General features: G+C 31.6%; 1 protein-coding gene across 1 annotated transcript in view; it reads right to left on the bottom strand.

Moving 5' to 3' along the window:
* Positions 1 to 7,184: 7,184 nt before the first annotated feature.
* LOC134723491 (ubiquitin carboxyl-terminal hydrolase 16-like) overlaps positions 7,185 to 21,275 on the bottom strand; it is a 51,654-nt gene continuing 37,563 nt past the window's right edge. The window contains exon 11 of the mRNA XM_063587089.1: positions 7,185 to 7,567. Within this exon, the coding sequence (XP_063443159.1) occupies positions 7,199 to 7,567 (369 nt within the window). The 3' untranslated portion in view covers positions 7,185 to 7,198. The remainder of the gene's footprint in view (positions 7,568 to 21,275) is intronic.

Below are 21,275 nucleotides of genomic sequence, written 5' to 3'. Positions count from 1 at the left end.
TAGTATTAACAGGACAAGACCATAATTTGCTATAATTAGATTTTGTGAAATTAGTTAGATTGTTTAGTAATTTGTTATGGTCACTTGTTTTTCTAATTTGCCGTATTGCTTCACCTTTGATAAATCCTCTGAATACATGCTGTGAGTGATAGCTATATCTGTGCAGAAACAGATAAGAATTTGTTTCTTTAAAATATATTTCGAGGTCAAGAATGCCATTTGTTGTAAATCTTCGACTTTTAAATACATCAACATCCAAGAACTTTATCGTTTTTGATTTCAAGGTGAACATTAATAAGGGGTTATAATTATTTACTAGACAAAAAAAGTCTATAATTTCATCGACTTTGAAGTTTGATTTGTCAAAACTGTCATAGGCTGGTTCAACCGTACTCAATAACGCTTCGTGAGGTAGATTAGTAAACATTTGTGGTATATCATGCGACACCAAAAGGCTGTTTGGCATAGATTTTAATTATTCAATGATATTAATGAACGATGTAGTATCTTTTATATATGTAGACTGAACTATTTGAACTATTGGTATAAGAAAATAGTCAACGTAATGACCTATAAGTTCAGTCACATAACCACACTGTGATATAATTGGTCTTACAGGTTGAAATTTATTTAATTCATTTAATCCATCATTTTGCATTTTTAAACGACTCTGTTTCAAGACGGTGAATTTTTGTGAGAAAATAAATTCTCCCTAATCGTGCATTTCTTAATTTTTGACAATTTGTTAAAAAATTAAATGATATTTTGTCAATTATGCCTTGGTCGTATAATGATTTTCATACTCAATGACCTAGATTGTCGGTTCTGCCATGTTAAATGAGTTTATGTTCTCCTTCGCTTGCTCATCCGAACAAAAAACTTTTCTGATTACTTCAAAGACAACTAAAGACTTATGCGAATTGAGAGATGCACCAAAGCAGTTTTAATAAGATTTAATCGTTCAGCATTAAATCAATTTAATAAATTGAGAGTATCGTCTGCTAAACTAGAGTTAACTTTTCTTTAATTTTGAAGGACTTAAGCGTCTTTTGTTCACCTACGTTTTTAATAAGCGGTTTTCCCGCTTTAATTTGGTATAAAATTGCATGCTTTTCGTGATTTGTTCATTGCGTGATTTGAACTCTGAAGGAACACAAAAACCCGCCCTATCCCACCCTATAGAATATTTTTTTCTGCTGTTTGTTGTATGTTTTCAGATATTGCCAAAAGAAGCGTCATGGATTGGACAGAATGTTTACTGAATACATAGTTTTACTGAAGGGCTGAATTTATCACAGTTGGCGTCTGGTAGCCCAGTCGCCATTTGGAGAAAACATATGATGGTTGCCCTTCAATGTTTTCATCTTGGACATTAATGAGAAATTGTCGATGAATGCAAATTCGTTGGCCGGTTAATACATAGTTGAACTGTCCTAATAAATCCATGACAAAAAATTGATTGCCAAAAATTCAAACTTACTATTTGTTGTTTTTTATATTATGATCATTTATTAGGCCGTGTTCACACCAAACGCCGTGTAGAGTAAACATGTTTACAATTAGTTTAGTGTAGTGTACACTGGTTTCACATTACATTTGATCACACTTATACACCTTGTTTAGCTACCTGTACATAAGATTTGTTCACACTTGTAAACTTTATGTCATTTAAATGTTCATTACGTAGAACTGAATTCAAATTTTTTCTGAAAATTTTTCTAGCGGTAAGGGAATAACCATTTGACTTCAAAAGGGGCTGGGGGATGGGAATGGAAATATTCCGAACCCAAATTTGATAAAAAAAAAATGGTCATACAGATGATAAAAAAAAATTATTCTAAATCAAGAGTTTCCCCATACATTATAGTGTTAAATATTGAAAAAAAAAGTATTTGATCACCAGCATCGAAAAAAAAGGAATAAAAACGTACGCGCGAAAAAAAATCTGACTCAGATAAATAAAAAATAACCCTCCCCTTTTTTTAAGTAAGTGAAAGCCATTTTTATAATTAGCAGTAGTTTGAATATACTTGAGATGTCTCAATAACGCATTAGAAAACGTTAGCTGCAAAAGCGTGCTTACAGCCGAAAAAAAAGGATTGAGATATTAGGGTCACTACATTTTTATCTTTTCTGTTCATTTCAAATTTCTTCTCCAAGGAGTATTTGGTAAAGGAATAGGTTTTTGTTTTATTTATTTTACGTGTTATTTAACGGAACTGAGATACTAGACAAACATATCATTTACCTCACATTTTTTTTAGTCATGCATTTATGCGTGAATCGTTTTTGAGTAAAGACCAGTGGCGAATATTTCTGTGTACGTCAAGTCGATTCGGGAAGACGTTTTCAAATGAATTAGGCAGCAACTATTTACTTCATTTTTTGTGGAGGGGGAGGGGGGCGTGAGCTATTGATTTTTTTTTCAGGACAAATTTTGGTGACAAGTCGAAATCAATGTAAGCATTATATATAGGGGCAGGTGAGGGTGAAACAAACAATGTTAAATAGTTTCCTCCTTAAATATATACACGATAAAACTAATGTCCTAAATGCCTAGTTTTTTGTACACTTAACCTACGCAAGGCCTACATTGACTATCGACTGTGTGTAGGTAAAACATGATTTAAACTACATGTAAACATTGAGTTTAATCAATGGGGACGCAATTGTGTTTAGTTTACGTGTGAGTTACACGAACACAACACCGAATTTAGGTCAATGTGAACACGGCCTTAGTCTTACAATTTGTTCACATTTGTTCAACGAAGGTAATCTGGAGTTGTTTGAAATATTACAAAGGATTTCAACGAATTTGAGTTATCTTTTATCTGGTATATCGTATTCCTCAATTGACTTCTGTTGGTTTCCTTCGAATATTTAATAACTTTTTTACAACTAAATGTTTCATTCATAATCAATTTATTAGTCCAAATTGTATTAAATTATTTCAAAGCCCAAATTATCGACACAATTTTGGAATCACACAATCTACAAATATAGATAATATGAATAAGAAAAAAATAAACTTCCATACAAAAGCATTGTAATAAATAATGTCTAAATATAACTGTAGAACTCGCTTTGGTGTTTTCTCGATAATTAGAAAAAGGCGCCAAAATAATTATATGAAGGTCTAGAACCGAATTACTTCTTATTACGCCAAGAAAGTAAATACAATTATTTTATTAAATAAGAAATATTACTAATTGGTAGTAATATTGAGTATTTAGTTGTCTTGTGACTGGCTCAATATCTTAAATTGTTTTTACATAGGCGGTAATGGTAACGTTTTTTTCCTATAACTCAGTCCATATCGTAAACTTGGATATGTTTGATAGCTCGTTTTCAAGCTGTGACATTTTCACATATGTGGTTAAATTTTCGGGGTACGAAGTGGGACTACTTTTCCAGTAAATTAGCAAACCCCGAACATCCTTTTGTGATGCGGCTCCTTATGGTAAAATATCCCCTTTTTAACACAATAAGTTCTTTGAAAATTTAATACTTTGAACACATTCAATAGCTCCATAGTTTTTACACATTTATTCTATGTTCCTCTACTTTCCTCATCACCACAAATAGTTAAGTTCAGTCATTTTTTCAAAATAGAAACATGTTTAATATCACTACATAGAGATTTTTTCTTTACACGTGTTTTTTTAGTTCCTCATTTCGAGGCGCATTAGGGATGTTGTCCCATTTAGTTGTCTTGTAACTTCTGTTATGTAGTCAAGTCTGTCTAAAATGACACAATTTGAGTTTTTATCTGCCTTTTTTATTACTAATGTTTCATCACTTTTCAAATTGCGTAGCGCTATTCTTTCGCCCTTAGTATGTTTTTTTACGTGTCTTTCGTTTGGTAGAAAGACAATTCAAGCTTGGTTTAATCTATATAATCAGAGCAAGAACTAATCAAATTGTAATTACATAGTATTTATAATGATACAAGGCTAAGGTACCTGATGAGGATTTACAGACTTGGTAAAAAAAAGACCTAAATGATATCCGAAACACCAGGTGCAGCTTAATTATGTTTACATCACTGGAAATCGCAGACTTCTATTTGATTACCACACATCATTATAATCGTATAACCTCAGCTTTAACAGACACGCACCTTTCTATAGTAATTATTTTACATATGAAAGGTCAAATCAGGCTTCGATGAAAATAACTACAAAATAAATGTATAGTTTATTTATTTTTAAAGTCTGTACAGGTAGCAATATACTAATTGACAAAGGCATTAATATGTTTTGCTGGGATTGGTAATTGACCTATAACCTCGTCGGCAACCAACCAATAGAGTGCCGTATAATTGCCAACGGATACCATGGGGGTGTGGGTTGTGGGCACTGAGAATATAAAGGGCATCTTGTGTGGGCTCTTGTTCTAATGTTGGAACCCGCTACCAGGGACCATTTAATATTATACACTGTAAATTATACCTGATAAATTATCATCAGCAACTGTTCAACATCGTTACCAAATCATATTGCCGAACACTACTACAATTAAATATCAATTACTTTTATAATTTTCACTTTATTTACTTAAGTTAGATAATTCATACAAAACTAATCTTGAATTTCATCCAAATTATTTCTTCATTTTAGGAATCCTTTTAGAAATTTAAATAAGACATCACTTTGGGCGTTACATTGACTATGTGTATAAGAGCTGTTATTTTGTTATGTATTCGGTTTTTTTCTATAGCTAGTCACCACTTCAGTTGAATCGTGTATATTTATCCTATAGTCATTTTATAAAATTTACTGTTTGCAAAACTATGTACTATTCTTGATAATAATGATGTTTTTGTCCCTGGCGGCTAACACTGGCCTCACAACTTTTTGGAACTTTTGCTCCTCGGCGATCTTCAACTTTGTAGTTGTTATGGTTTTCAAAGTTTTTTTGTTTTTTTTTTTACATCTGAGCATATTTTTGTGTGGACATCTGTGTATTTATTGTAACCCTGTCGTGCAATGTTGTCATTTTAATGTTATAATTAACACTGCCATTAAAGCGAGAGGTTTTGCATGCGACAAAACTAGGTTCAACCAAATATATTTGTCATTGAATGCCCTGTACCAAGTCAGGTAAATGGCTATTTTTACATTATAGTTCGTTGCTGTGTGTGTTACATTTTTGTGTTGTGTCTATATTTTGTCGTAGTTCTCTTATATCTGAAACGTTTCGCTCAGTTTTAGTTTGTAACCCTGATTTATTTTTTTCTCTATCGATTTATGAACAGCGGTATACTACTGTTGCCTCAATTTACAGTCATTTTTTTTTAAATTTAGTTCTAAATAAAAATTTGAGGAGTAATCCATGAAAGAACGTTAATGAGGTCCAGGTCACATGACAAAATTATGTCTATGAGCTGATAGATAAAAATAAAAACTTTTAGAATATCAGATGACATGTCACATCCAAATTTATTTAAAATGAGGAAGGGATTTTATTTATCTCAAACTAATGCAATGTATTACTCTTCAAAAAAATCGTTCACAATTTTCGATAGGATCCTTTTTTTTCCAAACTTAATTGAAGCGCATGTACGCAACTTAGAAATGGAAGGGCAGCTTCTATAAGCTGTTATATAGAATGAGTGACAACAAGAAACCAAAAATTATATGATGCTAGAGTACTTGCTCCTCAAACCTTGGGTATCATAGGAATCGAATACTATCGACTTCCTAGTTTACTAAGGAAAATATCCGAAATCATCTGTGAAACGGTTTTTCCTTAACGGCCAACCAACCCGTAATGGTGACTGTAGAATTTAGAAAGGGAGATTTCAACTTCACCATTTGCATGAAGGATGGTACATCTTTCAGACCAGAAACATTTTTTTTCAGTTATAATGATTGATGATGTTATTACCCGACCATCAATTGCTACTTTTTTCAAATGCTTTTGAACAATGAACTTTTATTTTTAACCCTCTGTTTTAAAAATGAAAAAGTCACATTCAGTTTATTGACAACAAAAGACGTCTTCAGGTGTAATACCACCAAATCATAGTTGGTATCTGTTGTTCCTGACCCTACATTTCATTGCAGTAAAACATAAATTGGTTATTAAGGCACCATTAATTTATCTCTTAGTTTGGTGTTTCTTTAAAAGAGGGACGAAATATACCAAAGGGACAGTCAAGCTCGTCAATCTAAAATAAACTGACAACGCCATGACTAAAAATGAAAAAGACGAACAGACAAACAATAGTACACATGACACAACAAAGAAAACTAAAGATTAAACAACCCGAAATCTTTTTGTTCTTGTGCGCTCAAATTGTTATATTTATATGAGCTTTAGGTTAAATATTTCAAAAATGAAATATTCTGGTTGTTTGAGTCTCAAACAACTATTTTGTGTGAAAACTGCCTTAAAATAGGACTTCACAATGATTATAAGTAGACAGAGCAAGACAAACCAAGCACGATCAGTGTTTTGGGGAACCTTTCGATATTTTTCCTCCTTATATTCTGCTATAATAGATAACTTTTTCGAAAATAGTACTAAATAATAAGTTACAAGAAATGATTGTTTTAAAGCAGTGACAACAACTTATTGAGTGGAAAGGAAGCTTTTGATGTCCCTCTCTAATACAAAGCATAAATTTAAGTTAAACGTATAGATTATTTAACCTCCGTGTAGTCAATAAATAATAAACTTATATATGGATAGTGCATGTATCTAGAATGCTTATGTATCATAACATTTCTTTCATAAATGAAAAAAAACATCTCAAATTTGTTTTATCAACAAACCTATATTTTTGTCAAGTGTTGAAATTTTGAGGATTTGACAAGAATAAATGGAAGGAAATAAATTAATATACAAAAAATCAATTTATTGAGCTCAAAATTTGTGTAAATCAGTTTGAAATAATATAACATGGAAGGAAAACTATTCCAAGTTATCAATTCTAAAAATTTATCAATCGAAAGAAATTACACACATAAATGTTCATTACTTTTTGAGCTATAATCCGATAAACGGTTCTTGTGTATATTTATTGTAAAGTTATATATAAATATATATGTATTTTTTAATTTTAATTAAGTTTCTTGCATAATATATTCTTATGAAAATTGTTTGTAAAAATTACAAATATAAAACTACCGTTGAATCGGATTACAATTAACAAAAAGTAAAAGGATAAATATTCCAGGTTCAATGATTCGATTCATACTCTTTCATACATTAATACATATGCATTTTGGTTATCAATTGCTTCAGTGGTTTTACAAGGTTTTACATAATCATCACTGATGAAGTACCAATCAGTATCATCTAGGTTTTCTTCTTCTTTTATTGGCGACCCCTTGTTTTCGTATTCGCTGTTGTAATGAGAAGTTTCCTCCTCTAGTTTACAAACCACTTCCGTTTTGCGTTTTTCAGGATCTGTCCACAATCTGTTCATTGTGTCATACCAAAAGGCGGATGAACGATGTGTTGTCTTTATATAAGCTACATAATGTCCAGAATTAAGACTGCCTGAATGTGCGACAACTCCAAAAAGGTTGTAAAAAAGTCGACGATCTGCTCCAATAACCTTGAAATACATGAAATAGTTTAATGCATTCATATTATAAAAGTCTTTGAAAGGGTTAATTGATTCTTGATTTAAAAAATAAAATATAACGTTTTGTTTGTGCAGACCAATAGAAGTAGGTTCTTAAAAAGGAACACTTGCACACTTTTAATTAGAAATAAGAAGATGTGGTATGATTGCAAATGAGGCAACTCTAGTCACAATTCAACAAATAAAGATAGTCGGTAGGATGAATAAGTGTCATAGTTTGCTAATGACCTAATACGATATATACAGGGTCAGTAAATGCAATAGGGGAGCGAATGTCATCAACACACTATGTAACTATAAATATCATTTACTAGTACTCAATCCACCTTTGACCTGGGACAGTTATGTGACAGTATAACGTAAGAAAAAAATGGTAAAAATCAGGAAGACATAACTTGACCCATCTAATTGCACGATGCACACGAAATAAGTCTCGTAAAGCCATATAAAATAACGTACATATATGAGAGTGCTCGCAGTATGAAACTAAATCAAAACAAAAAGTAACTAAAAATCATTCAATTATAACATGTATAATACTTTACATGTACAAGTGAAAACAATGGCACCGTATGTGAATGTGAAGTGGCAGTTAACCAACAAGTCTTCCACTAAATCATTTAAATACAAATAAAGGTTAGCAATATTAGCAATAAATGTAAAAGATAATCGATGTAGTAATTTGCACGCACATTTACTTTTGTTTGAATAAGCGTTACATACCAGTTCACAAATTAAGGCCGCGTTCACACCAAACGCAGTACAGTAAACATGTTTACAAAAATTTAATATAATGTACACTGGTTTCACAATTTGTTCACACCTATGCACCTTGTTTAATATTCTGTATATACTAAAATGCAGTCAACTTTAGCATTTGATAGTTCATTGATAACATTCTGGCGTATCATAAACAAACAACTTGTTACATCTCATTTCATTGGCCGAAAGATTTAAATACAACAACAATGTAGTCAGTGTGCACGTGAATTGACACAGGTGACCGACAATGGAATTTACTATGTTAGGCTTACTACGAACGTAAAAACAATGATTTCGTATAGTTTACAAACCTTTGGTCAAAAGAATTAAATAGATGTTTTGTTAACTTCAAATAGTGGGGTCGAAATATTATACTGATATTTTGTTTTAAGTAATATTCTAAGTTCTTTATGCATGCAGCATCTAGATTATCTTGTACCCGGCATGATGAGAAATATAAGGATAAAATAAAATACATGTGCCGCTTTTATACGGATGAATGTATGAACCACTATTAATTTCTTTCATACTGCCGATAGGTTATAATCCTGACAATGTCATAGTCACTTATAATAAGTATCTCATAATACTGATCCATTACAATAATTAATGAGGGTTGCACTGACATTCCCTTTTTATTTTTTTCATCCTATAAAACATACACACAGTACAAAAATGTAGCTATAAGCGTACCATAAACGAAATTGTCCCCCAAAGATAGAAACAAAATAACTGTAATCGTATCATTGGTGCACCTGAATGAATTCAGTGAAGGCAGGTTGTTATAATAAATTGAAATGTTACATCGGCGAAGGTTATTTCTTTTGCATGTGTGGAACTAAATAATAAATTAATACTTGTTAGAAAGCGTAGTTTATAAGGAACAATTCTTGTTCGAATTCGGGGCCTTTTATAGTTGACTATGCGGTATGGGATTTGCTTATTATTGAAATCCGTACAGTGACCTATAGTTGTTAATGTCTGTGTCATTTTGGTCTCTTATGAAGATTTGTCTTATTGGCAATCATACCACATCTTCTTTTTTTAAATATTAATGTACTGTTTTCGATTTTAAATGGATGAACATTTATCTTTCAATTTTATACTGTAAGAATAGAGCTGCATAACATTGTTGAAATATCCGCTAAAGTATATGTGGTATATGTATTCGTATTTAAAATAAAAATACAAAACTAAACATGTATAAACTGATATACAAAATATCAAGAAATTAAGGATGACTAAATGCATGTGCAAGAAGAAACTCACCTTTTTATCAATACATTTAATGAATAAACCGTGACTTTTTTTTAAAACTGATTGTTTCAATTAACATGTTCATATTTACAATTATGAATATACAATTTACGTTCGTTTTTCAGCCGAGAATAGCAAAACATCACACAGTATTTCGTTGGAGTTATATATACAAACTACTTTTAATTCCCCTGTGCCATGGTTTGCCATCTCCGTTTTTTCTTAACAAAGCATGGTTGGTAACATGTGATGAATTTACAAACAATTTCGGGAATTTTCTCTCAATTACACGGAATCAGAAAAAAAATCACTATTCTACGTCGAATACCTAAATATCAAAGTGTTTGATTTCATCGAGTCCATTCAGTGAAAGAAAAGGCAGTCAGGACGAGTAATTTGCATTGGGGTGGGGGAGGGTGTAGTCAATGAAAACAATATGTGAATTAAGATTTATTTTTTATCCTGCATTGAACTTTTGATGTCGTCCCTTGATTTAGAGGAGACATTTGAATGAAATATTTCAATGCGAAAACTGTTTAGATTTTTAAGTTTAAAATGTTGTTATCAATTGCAGAAAATATAAAACCAATGAATTTCACATGCACATTTATAAAAGCTAGAATTGTGATTGGATAATCAAGAACACAATCATGTACGCGAACACGACGATGGAAGCTTTAAACGACCTTGACCAGCTACGTGAATATTGATCAGTCCATTCAACGTTATAGTACGTGTGTTCTATTTTCGCAGGTGTGAGGTCGAAGGTTTGAATTGACCAATGGAAACGATCGTTCCTTAGAGGGTTAATCTAATAAAGTTTGTTTGACTGATTACGTCGCACTACCTTTCGCTAAGCTAAGCCGCATATGAGTATAAGATTTGTTGAAACTTGTAAACAATATGTCATTTAAATGTTCATAACGTAGAACCGAATTCAAATTTTTCGGACAACTTTTCTATCAATTATGGAACGACCATTTGACTGCCAAAAAAGGGAGTGAATGAATTTTTCCTTGAAAAATATTCTGATCCCGAATTTGATGAATAAAAATAAATTCTGGTCATACTGATGAAAAAAAATTCTGAATCCAGAGTTTAAACATACATTATAGTGTTCAATATGGAAGAAAAATAAGTTAATATCTAACATAAAAAAAAACTGAATAAAAATGTTTGCGTGAAAATTTTTCTGACTCAACCCCACTCCTTTCTTAGTTAAGTAGTCTCACCTTTATGAAACCATTTTGATGATTTGATGTAGTTAAAGATACTATTAGCCACCCGAGAGCATCCTGTTCTTTACTCGGTAGTTTACTTTAATAACACTCAAATACAGTATGTGGCTCCTGTAGCAACTCTACATTTGTATTAAACCTCCTAAAATACTTGCCAGGTATGGTCTTCGGAATGTTTAATATGTATGTATTGAGCGATCCCTTCTATTCGAGCGTTACTGAGCCAATTTTTTTCCTCACATAGTTTTTATGTTTGGACGAGCGTCCTCCAGCATCTATTGTTTTCATCAGTGTAAATTCATGTACTTTTTGTATGTAAGTTCAATAAAATAAAGTTATCCTTTCAATGTAACAGTTTTCATTTGCCAACTGTTAAAAGTATGCAACATTATACATCGTAAAACTATATTAATAAACAGTTACGTTCAAGTGTACTGAATCATAAATCTTAAAATGCTCGGGCGTTTATATACTAAACTGTAATTGTCACGTGACATACTTATCCAATGGAAACTTGTCCTTTCCGGGAAGCCGGAACTATGAAAGTTTCAAATAATGAAAAATATTAAGTGAGCCGAACATTGTCCCTATACATAAAATATCAAAACAAACCTATAACATCTAAAATATCGATAAAGAAGCTTGAAATAAACAATCGGTCACCACAGCGCGCATTGATTTAGCAGACTATCTGCGTAAGCACATAATAAGTAAATAACATACAACATAGTTCAATTCAACCATCTAAATATTTACAATATATCTGTGTCCGGCAAAGTATACAATATTAGATCAATTGTCCAAGGGACGAATTAGTATTTAAGTATCATTCCAGCTAAGATTCATGCAAAGGGTGATTCACTGGTAGTTGCAAAATTGGATCTTATGGGGTTCTATTGTTTCCTCTCAGGGAATAAGTGAAAAAAAAGAAAAAATATCACTGTTTTGCTATTTGGTTGCTATGGTAACCGTGCTTTCATAAAGTACCTAGTTATTTGGCCCTGGAAACCTGAAATTTGGCATATTTTCTTGATCTCTTTCACCCTAATTTCGAAGTAACTTGAAATATATAACAATATAATGTTGAAGTTGAAGACATGTTCTTAATAAGTAAGTATATGAGGAGCGGGAAACAGTTCTTCAAATTATGTTTCCATGGCAACCAAATTACCAAATTTTGTATCCAGAAGAAAAATTTAAAATAATCGATTTTCAATATCAATTATCTCCCATGAACAGACTGATATTTAAAATCTGTTTTGAAGAAATTGTTCAATAGACCCTTGTCTAAAACATATAAAAAATAAACATTTGTAGCCTCCTATAGATTTTTTGTAAAAAATCATTTTTTATCCCCCCATTTCATGATTTTTGTGAATTTTCTAATTTTCTTGAATTCTGTTGTAGACGGCCTTTTCCATTGTTCCTTTTACATATATTGATCTATTTTATGTTTTTATGTATATTTAATTATAGTATGCTTGTCAAAGTGCTATATTGTTAGGTGGGATTGAATCTGAACTTGGTTCAGTATTCTACAGAAGGTCATTTGGACCCAAAATACTTAGTTTCACGATTTTTGCCGATTTTTTTTACTTCAGATGGACCCAAAACCAGAAGTAGTTGTTTCTTATGTGTATTTCAATAATGATAACGATCAGTAGTTATATGGCCGTGGGTTTGCACTATTTTTGCAAGTTTTATGCCTCTGAACTTCCTGTGTAAGATACAGATGTGAAGCCCACCCCTCCAGAAAAAACGAGATTTAGCCAATTTCAATTTTCCAAGTCCGTATTTTCTAAAATATTTTTTTTTTGCTTATGATAATTGAAAAACATACCAAAACACAAAACTTAACATTGACCAATGAATCATGAAAATGAGGTCAAGAGCAGACCAAACTACCTGGTATGTATATTTTTGTTGAAGCATAAAATTGTAGTCAAGGAAAAGGGACACCTCACAGTAGAAAACTTCTTAGCATAAGATATCTGCATAAAAGGTTTGACGCACCCATAGTTTCTCCCCTCTTAAATATAAAGCTTTTGAAATAGTTTACACTGCTGCAGCCAGATAGTAATCAGTTTATCTTTTAAGTCTCTCATACATGTATATATATATATAGATCTCTATTTTCACAGGCAATACAAAAATCAGTAAGCATTATTCTTCTTTATTATTCTATAATTTTTTTGTTTTTACAAATTGTCAATCCAGTTTTTTCCTTTAAAGATGCAGACTCACACAAGCCAATTCAGTCCTTTCTAAACAAACCGCTTGGAGGATAAGGGCAAAAATTGTATGGCCAAGTCCTTAATGTCAGATCAAAACTTCTAGCTATAATTTATCCAAAAGTGTTCAATGTAGTATGTCCACTGTCTTATCTTATAAAAATGCTGCTTCCAAGACATTATATGTGACTGTGATAGCTCTATTCCTGTTATGTAACTCAATATGTAGTTCCTCTAGAAAATCTATAAAACAGAAGTGAAAAATTATAATACATGCAAATTATGAATGATACATGTATGATCATGTTTAAGGGCAAACGATACAGTTACAGAGAAGGTAATGACATTGCTAATGTAATTTGTTATTTTCGCGACTTCAAACTGTGACATATCGGGAAAAGATGCATTTTCGACTGATTTTTATCATTCAAACTGATTTAATTTGAAAACGAGTTCATGGACCCCTATTTTTCAAAAAAGCATTTTGTTTCATTTTGCAGGGATATTATGTGACCCAAATTTTATAAAACTGTAAATAGAGGATTTTTTTTCAATTTTGATAAACATGCAGTAAAAAATGACGTTTTTCCTCAATTCATGAACATTTGATAAATATGAGTTATTTCTGAATAAAAAATTGCATATGTTTTTAAGATATTTACAGAAAATACCGATTATTATCAAAAAACAATTTGTGTTTATCTTTTATAACAAAAAAGTTATGTCTTTCTTTCAAAAAAGAAATTACAGCGACAAATCTGAATTTTGAACAAATATACAAAATTTCGACCTCATTTTACTCAAAAAGTAGCACATAAAGGTATATTTTTTATTACATATTTGATTTAATCAGGTAAAAAATAGCCTATATGCACATTTTCAAGAACTTGTAAATACAGGATCAAAACTGTATCGTATTCCCTTAAAATAATTGTAAGAATAAAAATCATAGAAATCAAATGTCATACTTATAAACACCTGTTTACTCAACAAGCATGTGACGTCAAAACTTGAAACCGTTAAATTTTGTTAAATTGCTTTGGGAGAGGAAGAAGTGAAAGAAGACAGTCAGCAGTTATGAAAAAATTTGATAAATAGTAAATATACTTTTCTATATTTATCTGATCCAAGTTTTCAACAACAACAAAAGTACTCTTTAAGTGTTGTTGTAATACATGTATGTATTAGTACATGTACATGTATTTTAAATTCTGCTAACTTTATGTTTTCATTTATTGACAACCCTGTGTACCTGTGTACCGGGATACAGTGATTTTCACCATTTCATAAGACTCTATCCTAAGTTACAAGCAAATTTATTCACCTTGTACATATACAATGTATGATATGGAGTTACAATATATATACTAACAGCTCTCTTTTTGTTTTTTTATCCACTTAAGTGTCTGATAAATAATATCTTAAAAAAAAATTAATTACCATGTATACATGAATGTGTCACTTTCTTTATAGTTTAAATTTCTGCTCTAGTAACTTTAAATGACACTAGATGACTGGTAGAAGGTACCTGAAAAAAAGATTGATAATAAATATACATTAGATTTTAAATTAGGCTAAACAAAACAAAACTAAATATAGATTTAAGGAGTTTAGTATGGCTTTAAATTCATTATCACTGAACTAGTATAAATATTTGTTTATGGCCAGTTGAAGGGCACCTCTGTGTGCATTGAAGACCTACTGTTGACCTTCTTTCTGTCTGTTCTATCATGTGTCTATGGTCGGGTCGTTGTATCTTTGACACAATATTGTGCAATTGAAGATTTCCTGCTATTGCGCAAAACTGTGGCAATTGAAAATTTCTTGCTATTGCACAATACTTAATATAACAATTTTGGACCCCTATTCGGACCAACTTGAAAACTGGGCCCATGATAAAATATAAGTTTATGTTTATGGTTTAGATTCAGCATCTCAAAGAACCCCAAGAATTCAATTTTTGTTGAAAATCAAGCGAAGTTTAATATTGGATCCTTTAAACCTTCCTTAATGTAGACCAATTTGAAAACAGGACCAAAAATTAAGAATCTGAATACACGATTAGATTTGGCATATCAAAGAACCCCAATACTTCGTTTTTTGATGAAATCAAACAAAGTTTAATTTTGGCTCCTTTTGGCCCCTATTTTGTTTGGACCAAAACTCCAAAAATTAATCCAAACCTTCCTTTTGTTGTCATAAACCTATGTTAAAATTTCATAGATTTCTGTTTACTTATACTAAAATTATTGTGCGAAAACCAAAAAAATGCTTATTTTGGCCCCTAATTCCTAAAGTTAGAGTGCAAAAACCAATTGTCTTCAGACGACAACGACCCCAACGTGAAACCAATATACGCCCAAAAAAAAAAAAATTTTGCGATCGTATAAAAAGAAAATATTTCATGATCTCTCTTTTATTTATTAAAACAATTATAGTCAACAAATTATTTGCGACTTTATGTTCTCTCAAATTTGTGACCTTATGCATGTCCGTTTACCTTTTCAACTACATGTACATGTAAAAATGTAAATGGCAAAAAAAATATTACATAAAAGATAACAAGAAAACACACAAATTAAAAAAGCCTTAAAAGTATGTTATACATATACAAATGTATAATTCAGTGCACGTGGGTGTCCTTTGTTTATGTACATGTACTAACTAAATGTTGTATATATAATATATATCATAAAATTTAAAATGGAAATGGGGAATGTGCCATAGAGACAACAACCCGACCATGGAGCAGACAACAGCAGAAGGTCACCAACACTGAACAGGTCTTCAATGACAAGAAATTCCAGTACCGTGAGGCCTCTCATGTACATGTATATATATATATACAACATGTATATCATACATGTGTACCAGCATTTGTTTTTATATAAAAAAAAATGATATAAATCAGACTGTCTAATAGTTTTCTGTTTGGAATGCTTAACATTTGTTATTTCTGGGTTATTTAGATCTTACTACATTTTGCACATGTATTTACATGTACGTTATAGTCAATGACAGTATGGATTAACTCATTGTTAAAGGATGTACATTCATGATAGTGTTAATGACAGTAACATAGAAAGTATGTGACTGTGACAGACTGTCAATTCATCTTTAGCATGTCTACCTGTTATATATAATTATCAGTATATTAATAAGGAATGCTTTCATTGCTCATGGGTCCTTTCACCCTAATAACCTGTTCACCCTGGGTTAACTCACCCATAGAGTCTGGTCGTCCTACTAAAAACAATATTGACATGAGGGCATTGAAGTTGAAAAAAGATATTTTTATTCTTTAAATTATGAAAACTGTATAATGAAAACAAATTCAAAGTTGATGGCTTGGGTTGGATCAATTATTGATCAATGACATAATAAATCAAAGGAAAAAAATAAATTGGTTTCTGCTTTACAAACAATGACAAATATTAGGGTATTTTTTCAACAAACGTTCAACACATTCTGTTCACATACAATGTAATAAACATGAAAAACAAAGAAACTAGAAAACATTTTGGACAATATTGAAAATCTGGGCGAACAACTATTATTCCAGATCTTCCTATTTGGATATATTTCAATTCAAGTATTTTGGTTTATTTAATATTAATAAAATTAAAATAAATAATTTAACTTAACAGGTTAACTGTCATGACTTCATGTCTAGCATTTCACTGTTGCAATGCAGGGTTCTCACTAAGACGAGTCCATGAGTCCTGAACTCATCAAAATCTGTCTGGACTCACCATTTTTAAAACTGATGAGTCCACAGATGCATTAAGATTGAAATATTTTGTATGAACTGAACACAGCTAAACACAAATATCATCATTTTATAGCAAAAGTTTAAAAGTGATCGGAATTTATAGTCATTTCATTGCTCTGTTAGGCCATGGAGACTAAAATATTACATTGTTTTGCAATAAAATGTTTTCTTCTTGCTGTTGGACTCATCATGACCAAAAATGATGAGAATCTGGACTCGCCTTCAAAAATCTGTAACGAGAACCCTGTCAATGTATATGGAACCCAGGGCCTAAATTAATATTTTGTTTGTTTTCCCAATCCCGACGTCGACCCTGCCAAACCAGGTATTGGAACATGGAGGTAGGTAGGGAAATATTTTATTTTTCCAAAAAGCTTGAATAATATCATACATTCCAGCAAGCCAGGAAATTGGAAATGAATAAAATAATATTTGAATTAGTTTTGACAATAACATTTTATGAGTAGCACTGTTTTTTGCAGGGTCGGTCGGGATTGGGGAAACAAACAATATTTTATTTTCGTCCCAGTAAACACTCGAACATATATACTAAATAAAATTGAGTCATTGCCCCTCCCCATTGTCCCCCTTTCCAAAAAATAAAAAATACATCCTGTTTTATGAATGTACTTTTATTCCACATTTAAGAAAAAAAAAGTAATCATGTTGTTAAACCTACCACTTTCAACTGGGAGAAGTATTTTGTATTCCTTCAGCCTCCTTTGGCTCTGAAAAGGCCTCTAAATGTCTGTATTTTGGTCTTCATCCAAATATAAACTTCAATTTTCCATTTGTAACTTTTAATTACCCTGATGAAACTCTTTACCAAGTTTGTAAGAGTGTGGTGTATAAACTCTGAGTAAAAATAAGTAGTAAACATCCATTCTCTGTGGGATAACACTATTAGCAAGTCTGCTTTCTTCAGACTCAGTTGTTATTTCATAACTTCCTCTGTGGTAATTTGTACGGAGCGATACTTTCGGCTCAAAAGCTAATTTGAAATGAAATTTTACATCTCGGTGACGCAAACTTAGCTTTGGTTGTGTCTATAGAGTAACATTAGTAAAGAAGACAACTAGAATTTCTTTGATGACAGCTGCATATTGTATGATAAACAACATCGTAAATTTGCCTCCACATGGGAAGTACTTCATTTGCCACAGCGGCTTAGCCCGGCATAGCCCGGTTGACGCTTCCGGTATAGGCACAGTCGCTTCATTTGCTGTAAAATCAGCCGCCGGCGGAAATAGGCATACGCCGCCCTCGCCGGTCTTCACTCACCGTCAAGCAATAAGCCGGTCATAAAAGTATGGCGGAAAGTGCAATTCAAGATAAATTATCGGAATTTAAAAGATGAAATTGATTTTTGTTAATCAGACTCGTATATTGCATGATACTGTATTGGTCCACTATGACGATATTAAATTGCCATGCTATATTTTATTTTCAAATTTTTAAAATTATCTCGGAGAAACGTTTTTATGATGAATAAGGCATCAGAAAAAAAGACTGCATGTTAAAAATATATATTTATTGTTAATAGGTTCATCGTTTATATTCCCTAGCTTAGAAAGCAAAAATGTATAAATTTGAACTTCTGTCGCCATCTTTAAATCAGCCGGTTCCACTCGTTTTATTTTCAACCATATTTAACCCGGTCACGTGATAGGGCAAACCGGGCATAGCCCGACCTAGAACAAATGAACAAATGAAGCAGCCCCATGTAGTGCAGCAGAACCGGAAGTGATACATTGTTTACAAGACACGATGCACTGAACAAAAATCGTCAGTAAAAATAATTTATCTAACCAATTGTACGTAATAAACACTGAATCTTTACTAAATAATCAATTTCTTAACACTGTTAATTGCAGTTGTATAAAAACTGCAGAGTAATATATGAAATTATTTTGTTAACTTGTTTTGAAGTTCAACAAGAGTTGTCTATCTTGAAATAGTAAGAAAAAGCGGTTAATTTAAAATGAAAATAACTATTTACTGATTATATGCTACAAATATAATTTTTTGATATGTTGTTAGGGAGATTCCATATTTTCTGAAATGCTAAATGGTTTAATACAACTCGCCTGTTCACAGCAGATATATGTTATAGCATCCATCATATTTCCAATACTTATATAATGAGAAAAACATTCCCATCTGAATTTTTATTAAGGTATAAATGACATAAATAGTAGGCATTAACAATTATGGTTAAAAATATGTTATTTTTTACTCAAATTATGTCACATAACCAAATATCAAGCATATTGGTTACATAGGGTAAATCACTTTTTCTTCATATTGCATGATTCTTAGGTGGAATGGTACTTACAGATATGAAAACACATGTTTCGGTTCTCTCAAAAATGGCAGACGACAACGTCTCCGTACATAAACAATTACAGTTGAAGTATTTTCCTATGTATAGCAGGCATATCAGACGTTTTAATATAAAATTATTATTATTATATTCGGTTAGAAGAAATGATGCTTAATACGGGAATTAAATAATAAATAGCATGTAGAAAATAAGCATTGAGTAATTACATATATTCCTTGCCGTTACACTTGTACAACACAATGTAAACAAATGAAAAATTCATTTCACTTCCAGTGTTTTGAACATTATACATTTGATTAAATTGATAATTGTCATTATCATCTTGAACCTATATACAAAAATGAACTAGAAATTTATATCATAGCTGATGAAAAGCTTCCCTTCTTTTTATTTAATAAAACCTTATTGTTTTGAATTGCTATGAGTTACAATTTATGACAAAGATCAGCAAAGACCCATCGGAACAACATCTGATACACTAATTTAATTATACTTTTAGATATTTGAATGCTATTTTGGCTCTCAATATTGACGACTTCAGTATGTATACTAAATAAATGTATCCAGTTGAACTTACTTTAAATAAAGCTAATACTAATAATGACCACTGCCCGTTCCTCGATCTTGATATCTATATCATTAACGGAAAGCTTTATAATAAAATTTATGATAAAATAGATTATTTCTCATTTCCTATCGTTAATTATCCATTTTTCACCATATTGTCACCATCTTACGGTGTTTATATATCTCAACTTGTACGATTTACTTGTGTATGTAACAATGTTTTAACTAGAGAAATATGTTTTACTGAAAAAAATATTACACCAGGGTTTTCGATATCAGAAACTAATCAACACATTTAATAATTTTTATCATCGGTATCATTCGTAAATATAGCTCAACATGCAGACTTCTTATACGTTCAGGTATTTTACATCCGATATTTTATGGAAATATTCTTTAAAAAGCACAGCAATGTCAGTATTCACCTCAGACGCTAACAAAACCTTTATAAGAAGGGATATAGTTACCGTATAGCGGGTTATTTTCGCGGGGTGTAAATTTTCGCTTATGTTCGCGGATAGAACAAAATCGCCAAAACAAATTCCGCCAATTTAAAAGTGTACATGCAATGGTAATGTTAAAAATGGTGAATCCGCCAAAATAATAACCGTCAAAATTTTTCGTATACCTTATTCAATGAAAATCGCGAAATTTTACACCCGCGAAAATAACCCGCTATACGGTATGATACTGTTGTCAGGTCATTAAAGATTGCATATTTTGGCATCAATATTTATTCACTTATAGGGTCTTGCATCGGAACTAAACACATTTATTAAAAAACTAGTTGTTGGCATGACACGGGATATGTTCTTCTCATATATGTTATGATGGTATGGTACTTAACCCCTCACGGAAAGGAGTGTGCCTGATATTCATATGATGGAGACATAATATTTCAATCAGTTTAATTAAATTCTGGAGCTTGCATGTCAGTTAACTGCTAGCAGTCTGATGTTATTTATGAATTACTTTCATTTTGTTTATTTTCTTTGTGACATCTCCTGACATCAGACTCGGACTGCTCTGGAACTGAATTTGAATGTGCGTATTGTTATGCGTTTACTTTCTGTATTGGCTAGAGGTATAGGGAAGGGTTGAGATCTCATAAATATGATTACCCCCGCCTCATTTTTGCACCTGTCCAAGACAGGAGCCTCTGGCCTTTCCTAGTCTTGTATTATTTTTAATTTTAGTTTCTTGTGTACAATTTGGAGTTTAGTATGGGGTTCATTATCATTGAACTATTATATATATATTTGTTTAGGGACCAGCTGAAGGGCGCCTCTGTGTGCGGGAATTTCTCGCTGCATTGAAGACCTGTTGGTGACCTCCTGCAGTTGTCTTCTCTATGGTCGGGTTGTTGTCTCTTTGACAAATTCCCCGTTTCCATTCTCTATTCTATTTTTCAATTTAATAATTGTTATAAATATCGATTTTATTCAAAACTCTTTTCTTTTTTAAATATTCATAGAAAAGTTAATGTTTCAAATGCCTAGTTTTATGT

Source organism: Mytilus trossulus, chromosome 6, assembly GCF_036588685.1.
Source record: "Mytilus trossulus isolate FHL-02 chromosome 6, PNRI_Mtr1.1.1.hap1, whole genome shotgun sequence".
Taxonomy (NCBI): domain Eukaryota; kingdom Metazoa; phylum Mollusca; class Bivalvia; order Mytilida; family Mytilidae; genus Mytilus; species Mytilus trossulus.
This window is presented reverse-complemented; position numbering and strand designations above follow the sequence as displayed.